This window comes from Octopus sinensis, linkage group LG26 (assembly GCF_006345805.1).
Source record: "Octopus sinensis linkage group LG26, ASM634580v1, whole genome shotgun sequence".
Lineage (NCBI taxonomy): Eukaryota > Metazoa > Mollusca > Cephalopoda > Octopoda > Octopodidae > Octopus > Octopus sinensis.
In genome coordinates this window covers 19,536,356-19,556,355 of record NC_043022.1, presented here as the reverse complement: position 1 = coordinate 19,556,355, position 20,000 = coordinate 19,536,356, and the positions used below count along the sequence as shown (strand labels likewise).

The window sequence follows — 20,000 nt, the reverse complement described above, 5'->3', positions numbered from 1 at the left end:
TTATTGAGCGAAAACACCTAAAAGCTCCACGAGGCTCCGGCAGGGGGTGGTGATCCCTGCTGTACTCCTTCACCACTCTTTCTCTCACTCTTTCTTCTGTTGGCTTGCTCGCTTAGCCAGCGGGGTGGCGTCATTCGAAGGCTAAAACAATGCGAACGCATTGTGACCAGTGATGTGTAGTAACATCTGATGGTCTGGTCGGTCACATGATCACGTGAGATATATATAATATATATATATATATATATATATATATGTATATGTGTGTGTGTGTGTGTGTGTGTGTGTGTGTGTGTGTGTAATTATTATTTGAGGGAATAAAATCCAAACTTACAAGGAAAAAAATTCAATTTAGAAATACTAAAACAAATTTCACACTATATTATATACATATAGAAAAAAAACACCTTTTGTCAATTCAAAATGAACAATCAAATTACACCATCTAGAAAATTACATATAGTAGAAATATTAAAATATATATATATATATATATATATATGTATGTATGTATGTATGTATGTATGTATGTATGTATGTATGTATGTATGTATGTATGTATGTATGTATGTATGCATGTTGTATGTATGTATGTATGTATGTATATGTATAGATACAAAGCGTAAAAGGTGAACTTAATATTGATTTCAAATTTTGGCACAAGGCCACTGATTTCGTGGGAGGAGCCAAATCGATTATATCCACTCCACTGCTCATGTGGGACTTTATCTAGTCTGAAAGGATGAAACGCAAAGTCGACCTCGGTGGAATTTGAACTCAGAACGTGAAAGCAGGCGAAATACCGTTAAGCATTCTGCCCAGCGTGCTAACGACTCTGCCAGCTCACCGCACATAATGCTCCGTATTCCACGTTTTCGCTTATCCAATGCGAGTAACTTGTATGTACGGTAAATACATAGGCGCAGGCGTGCTGTGCAGTAAGGAGCTTGCTTCCCAACCACACGGTTCCGGATTCAGTTCCACTGCGTGACACCTTGGGCAAGTGTCTTCTACTATAGTCTTGGACTGACCAAAGCCTTGTGGATGGATTTCGTATAGGGAAACTGAAAGAAACCCGCCGTATATATATATATATATATATATATATATATATATATATATATATGCTTAAACCTACACTCAGAGACACAAACACGCTAACGCATACATACATACATACATACATACATACATACATACATACATACATACATACATACATACATACATGCGGAGACCCCCTTCGGTCATGAATGACCATGGGATTGCACCAAGGATGTTACCCGGGTAAGGTTGCTTAAGGAAGACCAGCAGTCGCCCATGCATACCGGCCTCCCCTCTCCACGCCACTAGTGTTATCCAAGGGAAAGGCAAAGGGGCCGACACAGCTTGGCACCTGTGGCGTCGCAACTCATTTCTACAGCTGAGTGAACTGGAGCAACGTGAAATAAAGTGCCTTGCTCAAGAACACAACGCGCAGCCCGGTCCGGGATTCGAACTCGCAACCTCACGATCGTAAGCTCGACGCTCTAACCACTGAGCCATGCGCCTTCACATACATACATACATACATACATACACACACACACATTTAAAGACACACAGACAGATACAAACAAAAACACATCGACAAATACACGCAGAGTTGTCTTGTCCAACACTATCGTTTTCAACAGTGAATAGTTATAGTGAATTATTTCCCTTACCCCAGTCGAATGCCTGACTGCATTAGTTGTCATTCTAGTATAGATCTATGGCAGCGAGCTGGCAGAAACGTTAGCACCCAGTGCGAAATGCGTAGCCGTATTTCGTCTGCCGCTACGTTCTGAGTTCAAATTCCGCCGAGGTCGACTTTACCTTTCATCCTTTCGGGGTCGATAAAATTAAGTACCAGTTACGCACTGGGGTCGATATAATCGACTTAATCCGTTTGTCTGTCCTTGTTTGTCTCCTCTGTGTTTAGCCCCTTGTGGGTAATAAAGAAATAGGTATTTCGTCTGCCGCTACGTTCTGAGTTCAAATTTCGCCGAAGTCGACTTTGCCTTTCATCCTTTCGGGGTCGATTAAATAAGTACCAGTTACGCACTGGGGTCGATATAATCGACTTAATCCGTTTGTCTGTCCTTGTTTGTCCTCTCTGTGTTTAGCCCCTTGTGGTATTTAATCCGTCTGCACGGTTTTATTTTTAAAGTCTGCCGACGTCGATTTTGCCTTTCATCCTTTCGGGGTCTATAAATTACGTACCAGTGAAACACCGGGGTCGATATAATCGACCATCTCCTCCCCATAAATTTCAGGTCTTGTGTCTATTGTAGAAAAAACTATTTGCAAGAATAAGAGAATGAGCTGGCAGAATCGTTAGCACGCCGGGTAAAACGTTTCGCAGCATTCCGCCCCTCTTTACGTTGTGAGTTCGAATTCCGCCGAGGTCGAATTTCCCTTTCATCCTTTTGGGATCAATAAAATAAGCACCAGTTGAATACTGGAGTCATGTAATAGACTTACACCCCCGCCAAAATTGCTGGCCCTCTGCAGTATGAGAAGCGTCATATTAAAGGAGATTAGAAAATATTTGCAGATATGAAGTCTTAACTTAATTCAAAAAACCTTTTAACACGATCTGTCATCATAAACTTAACCGATCTTTCACCTTGTGTGTGCGTGTAAATACTGTTTTTATTGGTCCTGATGAACAATTAAAGAAATTCTTATAATCAGTTGTTAACGTTTGAACTAAATATTCAATTAAAAAAAAAAACTCTTTGCATAGTAAAATTTGAAGGCTGTCCAATATTTATACGCTGTCTTGTATAGATTTTTCTTGTTTCGATTTCTACTGTTAAAAACGAATTATTTCATGACATCAATAACAGAAATTATAATTATTTATTTTGTTTTATTTTATATTTGATAGATTTGGGAGAAGAAGATATTCACTTTTCAAAGAACTCGGTATTCCTGGTCCCGAACCTGTTTGCTACTTAGGAAACATGATAGAATTAAAGAAACGAGTAAGTTTGTTGGATTCGTTTTCCCTTTTCCATACTCTTTTTACTCTCTACTCTTTTACTTGTTTCAGTCATTTGACTGCGGCCATGCTGGAGCACCGCCTTTAGTCGAGCAACTCGACCCCGGGATTTATTCTTTGTAAGCCCAGTACTTATTCTATCGGTCTCTTTTGCCGAACCGCTAAGTAACGGGGATATAAATTCACCAGCATCGGTTCTCAAGCAATGCTAGGGGGACAAACACAGACACACAAACATACACGCACACATATACATATATATATATATATATATATATACATATATACGACGGGTTTCTTTCAGTTTCCGTCTACCAAATCCACTCACAAGGCTTTGGTCGGCCCGAGGCTATAGTAGAAGACACTTGCTCAAGGTGCCACGCAGTGGGACTGAACCCGGAACCATGTGGTTGGTAAGCAAGCTACTTACCACACAGCCACTCCTGCTTATTTTTTCTTTATTTCACTCAACTGGCAAAAATGATTAGTTTCAGTATTTCAAAGGTCCAGCCTTGTCAAATTCTGCGTCATACTGCATCACCCTGAGAACTATTTTAAGGGTAAGCGTGTGTCTGTGGAGTACTCAGCCACTTTCTTGTACATTAATTTCATGAACAGCTTGTTTAATTGATCGGATCAACTGGAACCCCCGTCGTCGTAACCGACGGAGTAGCAGTTATTTCGGATATGGCGACGTGGTTAAAAAGCTGTTTGCAACCAGGAAGTCTCAGGTTCTATTCCACTGCGTGACGTCTGGACAGGTATATTCTACTATTGCTCCGGGGCGACCAAAGCCTTGTGAGTGGATTTGGTAGACAAAACTGAGAGCCCATCGTATATCTGTGTGTGTGTGTGTGAGAGAGAGAGAGGGGGGGGAAGAGAGAGAAAGAGAGAGAGAGAGCGTGTGTGCACGTGCACTCATGTGTATTTGTTATTTCCCCACAGTCCCACAACCGGTGTTTGTTTCTTTACGTTCCCGTAACATAGCGGTTCCACAAAAGAAAAACGACAGAATAAGTACCAATCTTTAAAAACTATTATAGTTCCAGCCTCGTCTAAGATGCTCTCTGATAATACTATATGTTTGACTGATATTTTATTTCATAAACATCAGGCGCAGGAGTGGCTGTGTGGTAAGTAGCTTGTTTACCAACCACATGGTTCCGGGTTCAGTCCCACTGCGTGGCACCTTGGGCAAGTGCCTCCTACTATAGCCTCGGGCCGACCAAAGCCTTGTGAGTGGATTTGGTAGACGGAAACTGAAAGAAGCCCGTCGTATATATGTATATATATATATGCGTGTGTGTGTTTGTGTGTCTGTGTTTGTCCCCCTAGCATTGCTTGACAACCGATGCTAGTGTGTTTATGTCCCCGTTACTTAGCGGTTCGGCAAAAGAGACCAATAGAATAAGTACTGGGCTTACAAAAGAATAAAACCCGGAGTCGAGTTGCTTGATTAAAGGCGGTGCTCCAGCATGGCCGCAGTCAAATGACTGAAACAAATAAAAGAAAAGAGTAAAAGAATCAGCATGTGATCCTATGACTATAGCTGATCAAGCAAGAAGTATGACGTCATCGCAGCTCTCGTACTTTTCTTTCACAGTTAAGGTGACGAGCTTGTAGGGTTGTTAGCACGCTGGGGAAAAATTCTTAGCGGCATTTCGTCCGTCTTTACGTTCTGAGTTCAACTTTGCCTTTCATCCTGTCGGAGTCGAAAAAAATATGGACCACTTGAGCACTTGGGTCGATGTAATGGACTTAGTCCAGCCTCCAAAATTACTGGCTTCGTGCCAAAAATTGAATCCAATATGTATATTTCTTTATTGCCCACAAGGGGCTAAACATAGAGGTGACAAACAAGGACAGACAAACGAATTAAGTCGAAAACATCGACCCCAGTGCGTAACTGGTACTTAATTTATCGATCCCGAAAGAATGAAAAGCAAAGTCGACCTCGGCGGAATTTGAACTCACAGCGTAACGACAGACGAAATACGGCTACGCATTTCGCCCGGCGTGCTAACGTTTCTCCCAGCTCGCCGCCTTATTGAACACTTAAACATTTTCTTGTGAATTTTATGTCCGTAGTAACTAATACTACGAACTTTTCAATCAAAATCATTCCTGACATTGTAACTGGTTTCTTTCTGAATATTTCAGGGATTTTGTTATGCACCTAAATACTGGAGAGAAGTCTATGGAGACACATACGGGTAAGAATTATTTGCTTATGATTGCGTTGTAGATCTCATTCATTCTTTTGTTATCATACCATTACTACTGATATATATACAGAAAGAGAAAAATATGTAAAAACGCACCAGAGGTTTTGTATAATAAAAATTATGCTAATATTAAGATCATAATGAAACAAAGAATTGTATTACAATATTATATTAAAAAAAAACTGGGAGTACTGGTTTCGCGTTTTACGCTTATCAAACATCCAAGGTCTTAAATTTCAGTGCAGAGAGAATTTTTTTTAAGTCATGGGAACGCCGTTTTTATTGTTGACGACAAAAATGGCGTTCCCATGACTCGGCAAAAATTCTCTGTGTACTGAAATCTAGGACATTGGAAGATTGATAAGCGTAAAACGCGAAACCGGCACTTCCAGTTTATTATATAATGCCGTAATGCAACTCTTTGTTACAATATTATATGACTATTAGCATAAATATTTTTATACAAAGCTCCCGTGTGTTTTTACATATTTTTCCTTCTTAAATATCTTCAAGCACGTTTAAACAAGATCTGACAACCGCCTTTAGTCGAGCAACTCGACCCCGGGACTTATTCTTTTGTAAGACCAGTACTTATTCTATCGGTCTCTTTTGCCGAACCGCTAAGTAACGGGGACATAAACACACCAGCATCGGTTGTCAAGCAATGCTAGGGGGACAAACACAGACACACGAACACACACACACATATATATATATACATATATACGACGGGCTTCTTTCAGTTTCCGTCTACCAAATCCACTCACAAGGCTTTGGTCGGCCCGAGACTATAGTAGAAGACACTTGCCCAAGGTGCCACGCAGTGGGACTGAACACGGAACCATGTGGTTGGGAAGCAAGCTTCTTACCACACAGCCACTCCTGCACCTATCCCTTACAAAACCTTTTTTTTCCAAAAAATTAGGGGGTTCCTTATACATGTTAAAATATGGTATTTGTTATTTTTCCGATTTCTTTCGCAGTGTATTTTTAGGAGCAAACCCAAATTTAGTCACATCTGATCCTGAAATAATCCAAGAAGTTTTAGTCAAAAGATTTTCAAACTTTACCAACCGAACTGTAAGTAATATAATCGTTTATCTTTTTTTTTCTTTTACTTGTTTCAGTCACCGGGATGCTGCCATACTGGAGCACTGCCTCGAAGGGATTTAGTAGAACAGATTGACCCCCACCCACCACCCACTCCTACCCAGTGCTTATTTTTAAAGTCTGCTTATTTTATCGGTCTTCATTGTTGAATCGTCATGTATTTACAATTATACTATCGAATGCATATTTTCTTTAAAACTGTGGGTTGTGGTTTGAGCGAGATGTAGTTGCTATTTCTTCTTGACGTATTTTTGGTGGTCTTTGGACGAATATGACTATAATAAAAGCAGCCGCACCAGCTGTGACTAAATTTGTCTTATTCAAATATAATGTAACCTTTACTATATTACACAAAGCCTCTTTCCGCTTTAAAACGTGTATAGTATGAGGGAGATAAGGTTACTATTTCGCACCAAAAACCCTACCTTATTTGATTTAGCTTATTTTATTTATCCATTCATACCTAGGGCTAACCAGAACATCAGATAAAATTACTAATACCATGTACACTTGCGTCAGAAATTAATTAGCACTTCTCAAATTTCTACATTAAATAGGTTAAATCAATTAACCTATGAGCTGTTCAAAACGTCTTACGCGATGAGAAAACTTAGTATGGTGTGATTTCGGTCTTTGCGAGGCGCTACCTATATCTATTAAACAAAGGAATTTGTCTGCATCCGCACTCCAAGTTGTTGTTGCACTGCTATGTCAACATCATAAGGCTGTAGACTCTCAAACTGCTCTGCAAACAAAGTTACGTCATCGTTCTGCGCAACAGTGAACTCGCAACAAAGCAATAGTTCGAGATATGGCCACTAGGTGACAGCACATACCTTGAGTGAAGAGCAAATCAAGGGTGCTAATTAATTTCTGACGGTAGTGTATGTGGTCGTTTGACCTGTGAGAATTAGTAGCCAAATTCCCCTCGTTATCACACCTTACTCTCTTAAAAAGGCGCGTGGCTCAGTGGTGAGAGCGTCGAACTTACGATCGTGAGGTTGTGAGCTCGAATCCCGGACCGGGCTGCGTGTTGTGTTCTTGAACGAGACACTTTTTTTCACGTTGCACCAGTTCACTCAGCTGTAGAAATGAGTTGCGACGTCCCTTGGACAACATCGGTGACGTGGAGAGGGGAGGCCGGTATGCATGGGCGACTGCTGGTCTTCCATAAAACAACCTTGCCCAGACTTGTGCCTTAGAGGGTAACTCTCTAGGTGCAAACCCATGGTCAGTGTCTGGCCGAAGGGGGTCACCACCACCACCACCACCACTCTCTTAAAAATGAGAAATAGCCTAATATGCAGCGTATTGAATAGAAACTGAGATATTATGACAGGAATCTCTGATCATAATTCTGCTTAGTTGGTCAAGTTTGACCATGAGCTAAATAACAACAGGTAAAGCCATTTATGCACTCGAAGAACACACCTCACTGTACTCACCGACCCTTCTAGAAATAGTAGTCATATCACTCTCATATTACTTGACATTATCTTAAAATGGAGTCTCTCCAGCCGTAGACGACAGCTAAACAGCTTTTACAGATGATATTTGTTAATAATGATCAAATATTCGTACTACGCTTTAGCTCAATCCCTCCATCAATTCGACGTTGTCTGTACTGTGCAGTGGCGGTGCATGGCTTAATGTGTAGGATAATAAACTCATGATCGTAAGCTAGTGGTTTCGATTCCTGACCCGAACGATGCGTTGAGTTCTTTAGCAAGACAGTTCATTTCATGTTGCTCTAGTCCACTCAGCTGGTAAAAATGAGTAATCCTGCGACAGACCAGCGTCCTGTCTAAGAGTCTGGGTGGAATATATACGCCAGAGAAAGGCGGCGAGCTGGCAGAAACGGTAGCACGCCGGACGAAATGCGTAGCCGTATTTCGTCTGCCGTTACGTTCTGAGTTCAAATTCCGCCGAGGTTGACTTTGCCTTTCATCCTTTCGGGGTCGATAAATTAAGTACCAGTTACGCACTGGGGTCGATGGAATCGACTTAATCCCTTTGTCTGTCCTTGTTTATCCCCTCTATGTTTAGCCCCTTGTGGGTAGTAAAGAAATATATATACGCCAGAGAAACCATGAAGCTATCCCTGTGCTCCTCACATAGTTATATGGACTAATTCTGTACATGTGCACATGATATAATGATATCTGCCACACGTCATATATCGATATGATCGCAGAGCATCGTGATATGAAAGGCTTGGCTCAAGAACCTAACTCACTACCAGGTCCGATAATCCTAACCATGATCATTACGATAACCACTAGGCCACACAACTTCCATAAGCTGTTATTCTAGATACACGGTACTGTATCGGGAAATTAAAAGAACAAAACGACAACAAAATACTGGAATGTCGTGACGATATAGCTCTGATTATGGTGCTATTCAATCCCAGCAAAACAGACGCATGACAGTAATAATAACGAATACACCGACTGCTAGATTTTCTTAAAATTTAATCTAAATCTTTTCCTTCCCTTCGTCAGCCTTTCGTTGGAGATATAATTAGTAAACTGGCAATTACAGAAGCTAGAGACGATCACTGGAAATACCTGCGCACGGTTTTGGCTCCTTCTTATACCTCCCATCAAATGAGAGGGGTAAGTATGTATTTCTCGATATTTATGCTGTATTGCAGAACAGTAATAAATCATAAAGTATGGGGAATTATTTCTTTACATTTATAGACTTAAGTTTGACCTATCTTTTACCTTTTACTTGTTTCAGTCATTGGACTGCGGCCATGCTGAGCCACGGCTAGAATCGTTTTAGTCGAACATATCGGACCCAGTCCGATACGTTTTCTATCGGTCTTTTTTGCCGAGCTGCTTAGTTACGGGAGATGTAAAAGAAAAAAACGACAACACTGGATGATAAACAGTAATTTAGCATTTTGCTTGTCCTGCGTCACATATGATGTACAGGACATATTTGTCTGGCATCCATGCGTTAGATATGATACACCAAGACAGCGAGCTGGCAGAACAAAGTGCCTCATCGAACCACTGCACTGGTTTGAAAACGGTGTTCTATAAAAGATCTGTAAGTGCGTTCGAGACGATCGAGCAAATCGTCCTGTTTCATTTGTATTTCCAATATATTACGCCTGCATGAAGATAAAGAATAATTAGCACGCCGGGTAAATGCTTAGCGGTATTTCGTCTGCCGTTACGTTCTGAGTTCAAATTCCGCCGAGGTCGACTTTGCCTTTCATCCTTTCGGGGCCGATTAAATATGTACCAGTTACACACTGGGGTCGATGTAATTGACTTAATCCGTTTGTCTGTCTTTGTTTGTCCCCTCTGTGTTTAGCCCCTTGTGGGTAGTAAAGAAACAGGTATTTCGTCTGCCGTTACGTTCTAAGTTCAAATTCCGCTGAGGTCGACTTTGCCTTTCCTCCTTTCGGGGTCGATTAAATATGTACCAGTTACACACTGGGGTCGATGTAATCGACTTAATCCGTTTGTCTGTCCTTGTTTGTCCTCTCTGTGTTAAGCCCTTTGTGGGTAATAAAGAAATAGGTATTTCGTCTGCCGTTACGTTCTAAGTTCAAATTCCGCCGAGGTCGACTTTGCCTTTCATCCTTTCGGGGTCGATTAAATATGTACCAGTTACGCACTGGGGTCGATGTAATCGACTTAATCCGTTTGTCTGTCCTTGTTTGTACTCTCTGTGTTAAGCCCCTTGTGGGTAGTAAAGAAATAGGTATTTCGTCTGCCGTTACGTTCTGAGTTCAAATTCCGCCAAGGTCGACTTTGCCTTCATCCTTTCGGAGTCGATAAATTAAGTACCAGTTACGCACTGAGGTCGATGTAATCGGCTTAATCCGTTTGTCTATCCTTGTTTGTCCTCTCTGTGTTAAGCCCCTTGTGGGTAGTAAAGAAACAGGTATTTCGTCCGCCGTTACGTTCTAAGTTCAAATTCCGCCGAGGTCGACTTTGCCTGTCATCCTTTCGGGGTCGATTAAATATGTACCAGTTACGCACTGGGGTCGATGTAATCGACTTAATCCGTTTGTCTGTCCTTGTTTGTCCTCTCTGTGTTAAGCCCTTTGTAGGTAGTAAAGAAACAAGTATTTCGTCTGCCGTTACGTTCTGAGTTTAAATTCCGCTGAGGTCGACTTTGCCTTTCCTCCTTTCGGGGTCGATTAAATATGTACCAGTTACGCACTGGGGTCGATGTAATCGACTTAATCCATTTTTCTGTCCTTGTTTGTCCCCTCCGTATTTTGCCCCTTGTGGTTAGTAAAGAAATAGGTATTTCGTCTGCCGTTACGTTCTAAGTTCAAATTCCGCCGAGGTCGACTTTGCCTTTCATCCTTTCGGGGTCGATTAAATATGTACCAGTTACGCACTGGGGTCGATGTAATCGACTTAATACCTATGTCTGTCTTTGTTTGTCCCCTCTGTGTTTAGCCCCTTGTGGGTAGTAAAGAAATAGGTATTTCGTCAGGTCATTACGTTCTGAGTTCAAATTCCGCCGAGGCTGACTTTGCTTTTCATCCCTTCGAGATCGATGAAATAAGCACTGCGGTCAATAGAATCGACTAGCCCTCTCCCCCAAAATTTTAGGCCTTGTGCATATAGTAGAAAAGATTATTATATATGATACAAATTCCCAATTTTCTTTTAACTACCAAAGTAACTCTTGTCTTATGAAGGGAAAACTATATTATTCAGAACGCATGAAACAGGGGCTGAATAAAATTCAGAAAACGTGAAAAAAAAAGGCATGAACATTTAGGGCATGCTTTGGAGAGACAAAGGGTGAAATGAGTGACCCGAAGATATTGGTGACTACAAATATTTCTTGTGCATCAGGTTTTGTTTATATACCTATTTGTTTACTACCCACAAGCTGCTAAACACATAGAGGACAAACAAGGACAGACATAGGTATTAAATCGATTACATCGACCTCAGTGCGTAACTGGTACTTAATTTATCGACCCCGAAAGGATGAAAGGCAAAGTCGACCTCGGCGTAATTTGAACTCAGAACGTAACGACAGACGAAATACGGCTACGCATTTCACCCGGCGTGCTAACGTTTCTGCCAGCTCGCCGCCTTTTGTTTATATACCGTTCATAATTTGTTGCAGATGAACACAATGATACAAACATGTGCTGATAATTTGGTGGAAAATATCGGAAAATTTGCGGAGAGTAAAGAAATATGTGATGTTAAAACGTATGTAAAAATATCAAATCATTTCTCACCAATTTCGTCTTCGTTTCATAATCAGAAAATCGTTAGACAATATACTGAACGTAATTCAAATTCGGCCGAGGTCAACTTTAACTTTCATCCTTTCGGGGGTCGATAAATTAAGTACCAGTTGTGCACTGGGTTCGATCTAATCGACTGACCCCCCCCCCTCACCAAAAATTTCGGGCCTTGTGCCTAGAGTAGAAAAGAATATACTGCATGTAATGGACTTACAATCATAGTTAACAACCTCTCACTCTGAAATACTTAACACCGGATATTGAGAAAGCAGCGGTTGACAAAATCGTTAGTATGCCGAGCAAAATAGTAAAACTCTTGTGTTTATACTCTGAGTTCCGCCAAGTTCGACTTTTCCCTTCTCTGTCTCTCCTTTTCTCTCTCTGGCAGAATCGTTAGCATGCCGGGCGAAATGCTTAGCGGTATTTCGTCTACCGTTGCGTTCTGAGTTGAAATTCCGCCGAGGTCGACTTTGCCTTTCATCCTTTCGGGGTCGATAAATTAAGTACCATTTACGCACTGGGGTCGATGTAATCGACTTAATATCTATGTCTGTCCTTGTTTGTCCCCTCTGTGTTTAGCCCCTTGTGGGTAATAAAGAAATAGGTATTTCGTCTGCCGTTACGTTGTGAGTTTAAATTCCGCCGAGGTCGACTTTGCCTTTCATCCTTTCAGGGTCGATAAATTAAGTACCAGTTTCGCACTGTTGTCGATGTTATCGACTTAATCCCTTTGTCTGTCCTTGTTTGTCCCCTCTATGTTTAGCCTCTTGTGGGTAGTAAAGAAATATGTACTTGGTATATCGTAAAAATTATGCATGTACAAACTACCGTTGACTACCATGGTCGTACCACGTGCTAATTTCAGCTTAACGTCGCAAGGCTCGGCGAAAATATCTACCCTACCATTCACTCGCTGCTTGTACGACATTTGTTTTACGATATTTTTTACTTTACAAGGCGGCGAGCTGGCAGAAACGTTAGGACACCGGGCGGAATGCTTAGCGGTATTGCGTCTGTCGTTGCGTTCTGAGTTCAAATTCCGCCGAGGTCGACTTTGCCTTTCATCCTTTCAGGGTCGATAAATTAAGTACCAGTTACGCACTGGGGTCGATGTAATCGACTTAATCCCTTTGTCTGTCCTTGTTTGTCCCCTCTATGTTTAGCCCCTTGTGGGTAATAAAGAAATAGGTATTTTTTACGTTATTACGTTCTAATTTTTACTTAGTAAATTATTAATTATTATCATTTGTAATAATTTTTTTTTGCATTTTCTCATTCATTCGCATTTGTGTACGTCCACTTTTAACTATAGTTTTTACTCGAATATATATATTTATTTGTCATTGCTTTCATTATTATATCATCACAAGTATATATTTTAATTTTCATCCCTACATATTATTAATTTTATATGAATGTTTATAGGCATAAGTCACGTTAGAATTTAGTTTTGTAAATTTTTTATTTTTATTATTAATCAATTAATAACAATCAATTAATCAGACGAAATACTGCATGCAAAGGATTCTGCCAAGTCATAGCCTCAAAAATTTTGTTTAAAATTTGTTTAAAAATCGGCATTTTGAGACTTTTCTTCATCTTTATTATTAATTAATTTTAAAAAATTACTTAATTAATTAATGAACTGAGTGTATGATTTCTATTTAAATTAATGTGTATTTTCTTATATTTCGGGTGGTCATTTTTCTTTTCTTTTCTTGCCCGAACTCCTTTACTATTGTTCTTACTTTATCTTATGTCCATTGTCTGGAAATCTTTCGCCACACATCTTGATGAGTCTTGCCAAAACAAATTCATAAACGTAACGTTGGGTATTTTCTGTTTTATTTCATTTAGGTTGTTCTCTGCTTACACTATAGATGTCATAGCGGCCACTGGATTCGGAATAATGGTGGACTCACAGAAAAATCCTAATGATTCAATGGTTAAGAATCTGAAGGAGATGCTGAAGATCAGTTTCTTTACTCCAATGATCTTTTTACCACGTTAGTGACGGCATTCTTTACTTTGAAGAATCTTTAATGAAATGTGTAGGTGTAGATGTGTGGTTAGATGTTTGCTGCCCAGCCTCACAGTTCCGGGTTCAATCCCACAACGTGGTAACTTGGGCCCAGTGTCTTGAAACTAAAGCTCCAAGCCGACCCAAGTATTGTGAGAGGATTTCGTAGCCACAAACTCTCTACTCTTTCTCTTTTACTCTTTTACTTGTTTCAGTCATTTGACTGCGGCCATGCTGGAGCACCGCCTTTAGTCGAGCAAATCGACCCCGGGACTTATTTTTTGTAAGACCAGTACTTATTCTATCGGTCTCTCTTTTGCCGAACCGCTAAGTGACGGGGACGTAAACACACCAGCATCGGTTGTCAAGCAATACTAGGGGGACAAACACAGACACACAAACACATAAACACACACACATACATATATACGACAGGCTTCTTTCAGTTTCCGTCTACCAAATCCACTCACAAGGCATTGGTCGGCCCGGGGCTATAGCAGGAGACACTTGCCCAAGATGCCACGCAGTGGGACTGAACTCGGGACCATGTGGTTGGTTAGCAAGCTACTTACCACACAGCCACTCCTGCGCCTATGCAGTTTCTTTCTTTCTTTCTCCTTCTCTCTTTGTCTCCTCTTTCTCTCCCTTATCCCTCTCTCTCTTTCTCTCTCTCATTCATTCTCTCCCTCTCTCTCTTCCTCTTCCTTCTCTCTCTCTCTTTCTCTCTCCCTCTCTGCCTATGTGTTTGTGTCTGTCTCTGTCACCAGTTGGCCACAGGTGTGAAGGCGCGTGACTTAGTGGCTAGGGTATTCGATTCAGCATCGTGAGATCGATTCTCGTCTGTGCGTTTTGTCCCTCGACTGCCAAAAGTCAGTTGTACCTGTAATTCACGTGGACCAGTCTTGTCACACTCTGTATCATGCTGATTCTTCCTGAGAACTATGCATGTCTGTGAAGTGCTTGCATTACATACACACACACACACACTTATAATATATGGCGCAGGGGTGGGTGTGTGGTCAGAAGCTTTCTTCCCAACCACATAGTTCCAGGTTCAGTCCTACAGTGTGGCACCTTGGGCAAGTGTCTTTTACTATAGCTCGGGCCGACCAAAGCCTTGTGCGTGAATTTGGTAGATGGAAACTGAATGAAGCGTGGTAGACGGAAACTGGAAGGAACTCGTCGTATATATGTATGTATATATATATATATATATATATATATTATATATATATATATATATAGTGTTGTGTCTAGGGGAGAGTCATTCTCTTTTAGTGCCTTATAATTTTACCGGTGAGTGTGTTAAATTAATAAGGTACTAAAAGAGAATGACTCTCCCCAGACACAACAGAATATGCTTCAACACACGAACTCACATAAAGAATCTTGCAGACCAAATCCAACAAGGAAATATATATATATATATACATAAATGTTTGAGCGAGGTATAAGCAGTAGCTGCACGACATTGTGAAGTATATTTACCACTTAAATGTGGCTAACCCTTAAGAGTGGATGCTACTCTAGCTACGAGCTACAGTAGCATCCACCCTTAAAGGTCACTTGCCCAATATACCACGCTGTGGGAGCGAGCTCGAATCCATGTGATTGAGAAGTAACCTTCTTACCACACACTTACGCTTGTTAGAAAAATAATCACACTTTTATTTCCTTCTCTGTTCCAGTTATTTTACCGTTTACACGGAAGATAATAGAAACATTACTAAGCTTAAACCTTCGAGGTCCAGATTTCACCAGGAAATTTTGTACACAATTGATTCACGAACGAAAGAAAAGTCATATGATCAATGGTGTAAGTGGCCTTTTATCTTTTACTGGTTTGTCATTGGACTGCAGCCATACTGGGGTACTACCTTGAAGGATTTAGTCCAGTGGTTCTCAGCTATTATATATATATATGATTATATATATATATATGACTAGCAGTATCGCCAGGCGTTGCTCGGGTTTGTAAGGGAAATAACTATATAAGCATTTTTAGAGAGTTACTTCCCTTATATAATAGCAAAAATGCATTAAAAATGGGAAAAAATGATGGTAAATTTTTTTTGAGTCGTAGACTCATCGTAGACATTTTTAGAGAGTTACTTCCCTTATATAATAGCAAAAAAATGCATTAAAATGAAAAAAAAATTATGGTATTTTTTTTTAAATCGTAGACTCATCGTAGACGCGCGCTAATACCCAGAAGGGCTCGATATGAATCACGACTATAAGATACCCGCTTTTGGTTAAACTGCACCGCAAAATGTGGGAGAAGTTAGGAATCTAAATCGTAGGAGACAGACATCACACAACTTTTCTTTTATATATATATAGATTACATACATATATATATATAATATATATATATATATATATATATATGCATATATATATAGTTGGAATTTACAGAAAAACAAAAGAGGAAGACAGGTGTATAAACAACAAACAGGTTGGATTAGTTTGACTCTCGGGAAGGTGAGAATGTCTTTTACGTTTCGAGCCTACGCTCTTCAGCAGAAAGGAACACGAGGAAATAAACAAAGAGAGAATAAAAAAAGCTTTCGGGGCTAGTGGTCAATCTAACAAAATGGTTGTTTACATTTATATTTTAACGTCTCCCATTATTTTTGTCGCTGTTCCAGTATTTATCCCACTTTCTAGAATTCTGCATCTCTTATCGATGTCATTGAAATTTTGTTCCCAGTCATTGGACCATTGGACCCTTGGGGGTCAATATAAGATGTTTTTGATAAAATTTATTTGCAATAAGTTGGTTATATTTCTTATAATACACAAAATATTTTAACAATGTTTTATGCGATTCCTAATAATATTTACTTATAAAAAAATATAAAGTAATTTTTTTAAATACTGAATGGCTAGGAGGGTCTATCCGAGTAAAATGAGAGTCAAAGAGATCCATAGCCTAGTGCTAATTCTGTTGGTCTTTTGTGCCAAACTGCTAAATATCAAGGACGTAAACGAACCAACACCTCCTTCACACATTACTGAACGTTTATCAATTCTCGGAATATAAAGATTTTGTTAACTGGCAGTGAAACCTTCAGGTTCTATGCTAACTATCCCTGGCTGTATGTGCGGTTCATTAGGACCCATAAAAATGGTCCCTGCCAGTATCTAGCCCCCTCCCCCTTCTCTCCACCCTCTCTCTGCGTAGGGAAGTATTAGGATTTCTGCGAATGTATAGGAGTTGTGCAGTGTGAGATAGGAAAAGGAATTAGGAGACAAAGGGATGTTGGAGGTGGATAGACAACAAGAATACGAAAAGGAAGAGTTCTATTCAATTTTTCAATGTGAAGCTGGGATGGACGTGGAAAGCCTCTAATGGCAGATAGAGTGACTTGCTGACTGGGAACGAAATTTCTGCGACTGCACCACCCCTAACATCTGGCTACCGAAATCCCCAGACAGCAAACCCCGTGATTATCATGTGTGAGGCGCAGTTGAGCGAGAGGCCAACAAAACTCCTTGTAACATCAAAAATGAACTGAAGGCAAGGATCATGGCAGCATTCACCAATTTAAACAAGGCGACCGCTTAGAAAAGTTAGAGGAGATTCCGAAGTCTCCTGGAGGCCTTGGCTGAAGCCAAGGGCGATTATTTTGAAACAATTTACTCTTTAGTATTTGAAGATATCTTAATGTAATTTTGGTAAATATATCTGTTACAACGAGATATCAGGCTATTCCGTGTGTTCACGAAGTGAGACTGTTTTCCAAAATGGAGGCGAACACCTTTCTCCATGTGATCGATTTGAAAAATTAAGACACTAGGATATATTCCTACTTTTCTTAACATCAAACCAGTGATAGCCTTAATTAACAAATAGAGATAATTTATAATTTTATATCCACCAGTGCGGTATTGAGCACTCGTTTCATCGTGTGTGATTGCGTGCGTGCGTGCGTGTGTGTGTGTGTGTGTGTGTGGTGTGTGTGTGTGTGTGTGTGTGTGTGTGTGTGTGTGTGTGATTAAAGATGGATTCAAACCTAGTTCAGATTTTAATACAAGTAATTAAGACAGAGTTTTTAATGACGAAAATTTAAATGACATTTTTAACGCTTATTTTGTAGGCACAAAACAACCTTTTAGATCTCATGATAAAGGCTCAGCTAAAGGGGCATGAGAAACTGGACCCAGAGGAAGAGAAAGAACTCCATTTGGAAAATATAACTGACTGGAGAACTAAAAGAGGTTTGTGTATATGTATGTTCACCGTCATCTTGTGCACATCAGCTCAAAGAGAATATGTTTACCATCTTTGTTCCAGCTGCGTCTTTAGGCCATGATTTTTATACCGGACATATACACATGATGATGGCAATCCCTCAAGGTCGAGGATGGTGGTCTTCGCGCAAATTTACTGGTGAGTCCGTAGGTGACTGATAAGACCAATTCTTGTTTGAAAAGATCGGTCGCAGTGCGGACATCTAGTGCCGGAAGGGAGAGTCGCACGTGCGTTGTTGTTGGCGCTCCTTCCGTCGTCGTCTTTTCTCCTCCAGCTCTGCTGACCTTTTCGACTCGAAAGTCGCCGTTCCCTCATGGATAGTGGTTTTCCAGAGTGGTCTGTTTTTTGCCGTTTCCTCCCAGTTAGTGAAGTCGATGTCACACTTTTTGAGGTTCGTTTTCAGGGAGTCCTTGTAGCGTTTCTTCTGGCCTCCTTTTGTACGCTTGCCGTCTTTGAGTTGGGAGTAGAAGATCTGTTTGGGAAGTCGTTCGTCAGTCATTCTAACCACGTGGCCGTTCCATCTTAGTTTGCCTTTGATGACATAGGCTTCGATGCTGGTCATTTTTGCTTCTTATAGCACGCTGACGTTAGTTCTTCTGTCTTCCCAGCTGATGCTAAGGATCTTCCGAAGACAGCGTTGGCGAAATTTCTCGAGCGTTTTCAGGTGGTGACTATACAGGGTCCAGGTTTCAGATGCGTAAAGGAGGGTTGGAATAATGACTGCCCTGTACACCATGAGTTTGGTTTCGGTTCGGATGTCCCGATCAGCAAAAACTCTTGTTCGAAGCTTGCCGAAAGCTGTTCCTGCACACTTCACACAGTGTTGGATTTCATCGCTGAGGTCTACCTTTGCTGACAGATGGCTCCCAAGGTAGCAGAAATGGTTCACATTTTCCATACACGTACATAGATATACAGACACATACGCGCGCACATACATACACACACGAACGCATATAGTATACTTTAATACAATCTCCAGGATATACTATAAATCTTTTCGTGACATTAAGACGCCACAGTTGCATGATACGCTCTTCAGATTCATGCTCCGTCTACCACCACTTTCAGTGGAGTAGTTACTTGCGCTCAATCTAACTTTACTGGTGAATTATATACATCAAAAGTGAATCATGAAATTTTGCGTAGCATCGTGAAACTATTTGTTGCGTATCTTAGAGATTTTAGCATGTTTTATACTCGACAAAAAAACCTTACCATACTCGCATTGAATGATTTGGTCTCAATGCGTAGCCGTATTTCGTCTGCCGTTACGTTCTGAGTTCAATTTCCGTCGAGGTCGACTTTGCCTTTCATCCTTTCGGGGTCGATAAATTAAGTACCAGTTACGTACTGGGATCGATGTAATCGACTTAATCCCTTTGTCTGTCCTTGTTTGTCCCCTCTATGTTTAGCCCCTTGTGGGCAATAAAGAAATATATATTGTAATCAAACTCATCTTTAACATGCGCACGCGCGAACACACACTTATATAATGGGTAAATCTTAGGGTAGCAAAAAAATTTTAGAAAAAATTCTTTGCTACCAGTGGTCTAGCGAGAAAGGAAAGATTAGTCAATAGACTATATATTATTCATAGAAAAATACAGTGTGCATTTAAACACATAAGAGATGGCCATAATAGGACATCTGACTCTCTAGAAAGAGCAGTTAAAACTCCGAACCACCAATAGTTGTAATTCTGAAAGGGAAAGAGAAATATCAGGAAAGATATGGTAAACGTTTTTATTTCTCTTTCCCTTTCAGAATTACAACTATTGGTGGTTCGGAGTTTTAACTGCTCTTTCTAGTGAGTCAGATGTCCTATTATGGTCATCTCTTATGTGTTTAAATGCACACTGTATTTTTCTTATATAATAGATAGATAGATAGATAGACAGGTCCATATTTTGCAGCCGAGAGGCCTGGAACAACATGAAATGTAATGTTTTGCACAAGAAAACATTGTGCCGTCCGGTTTGGGAACCGAAATCACGATCTTAGAATCGTGAGTGTAACGCCCTAACCACTTTGTATAAGCACCATGTGATTTTATACAGGTTAAATTTTAACTATTGGATGTCATGCCATATTTCCTATTACCTGCTGTGGCA

General features: G+C 40.4%; 1 protein-coding gene across 1 annotated transcript in view; it reads left to right on the top strand.

Annotated features, from left to right (window-relative positions):
• The window catches only part of LOC115224818 (cytochrome P450 3A4), a 27,667-nt gene that overhangs the window by 881 nt on the left and 6,786 nt on the right, over positions 1–20,000 (top strand). Inside the window, exons 2-9 of the mRNA XM_029795744.2 lie at positions 2,915–3,011; positions 5,189–5,241; positions 6,237–6,333; positions 8,868–8,981; positions 11,482–11,570; positions 13,466–13,614; positions 15,317–15,444; positions 17,732–17,852. Coding sequence (XP_029651604.1) covers positions 2,915–3,011; positions 5,189–5,241; positions 6,237–6,333; positions 8,868–8,981; positions 11,482–11,570; positions 13,466–13,614; positions 15,317–15,444; positions 17,732–17,852 — 848 coding nt within the window. The remainder of the gene's footprint in view (positions 1–2,914; positions 3,012–5,188; positions 5,242–6,236; positions 6,334–8,867; positions 8,982–11,481; positions 11,571–13,465; positions 13,615–15,316; positions 15,445–17,731; positions 17,853–20,000) is intronic.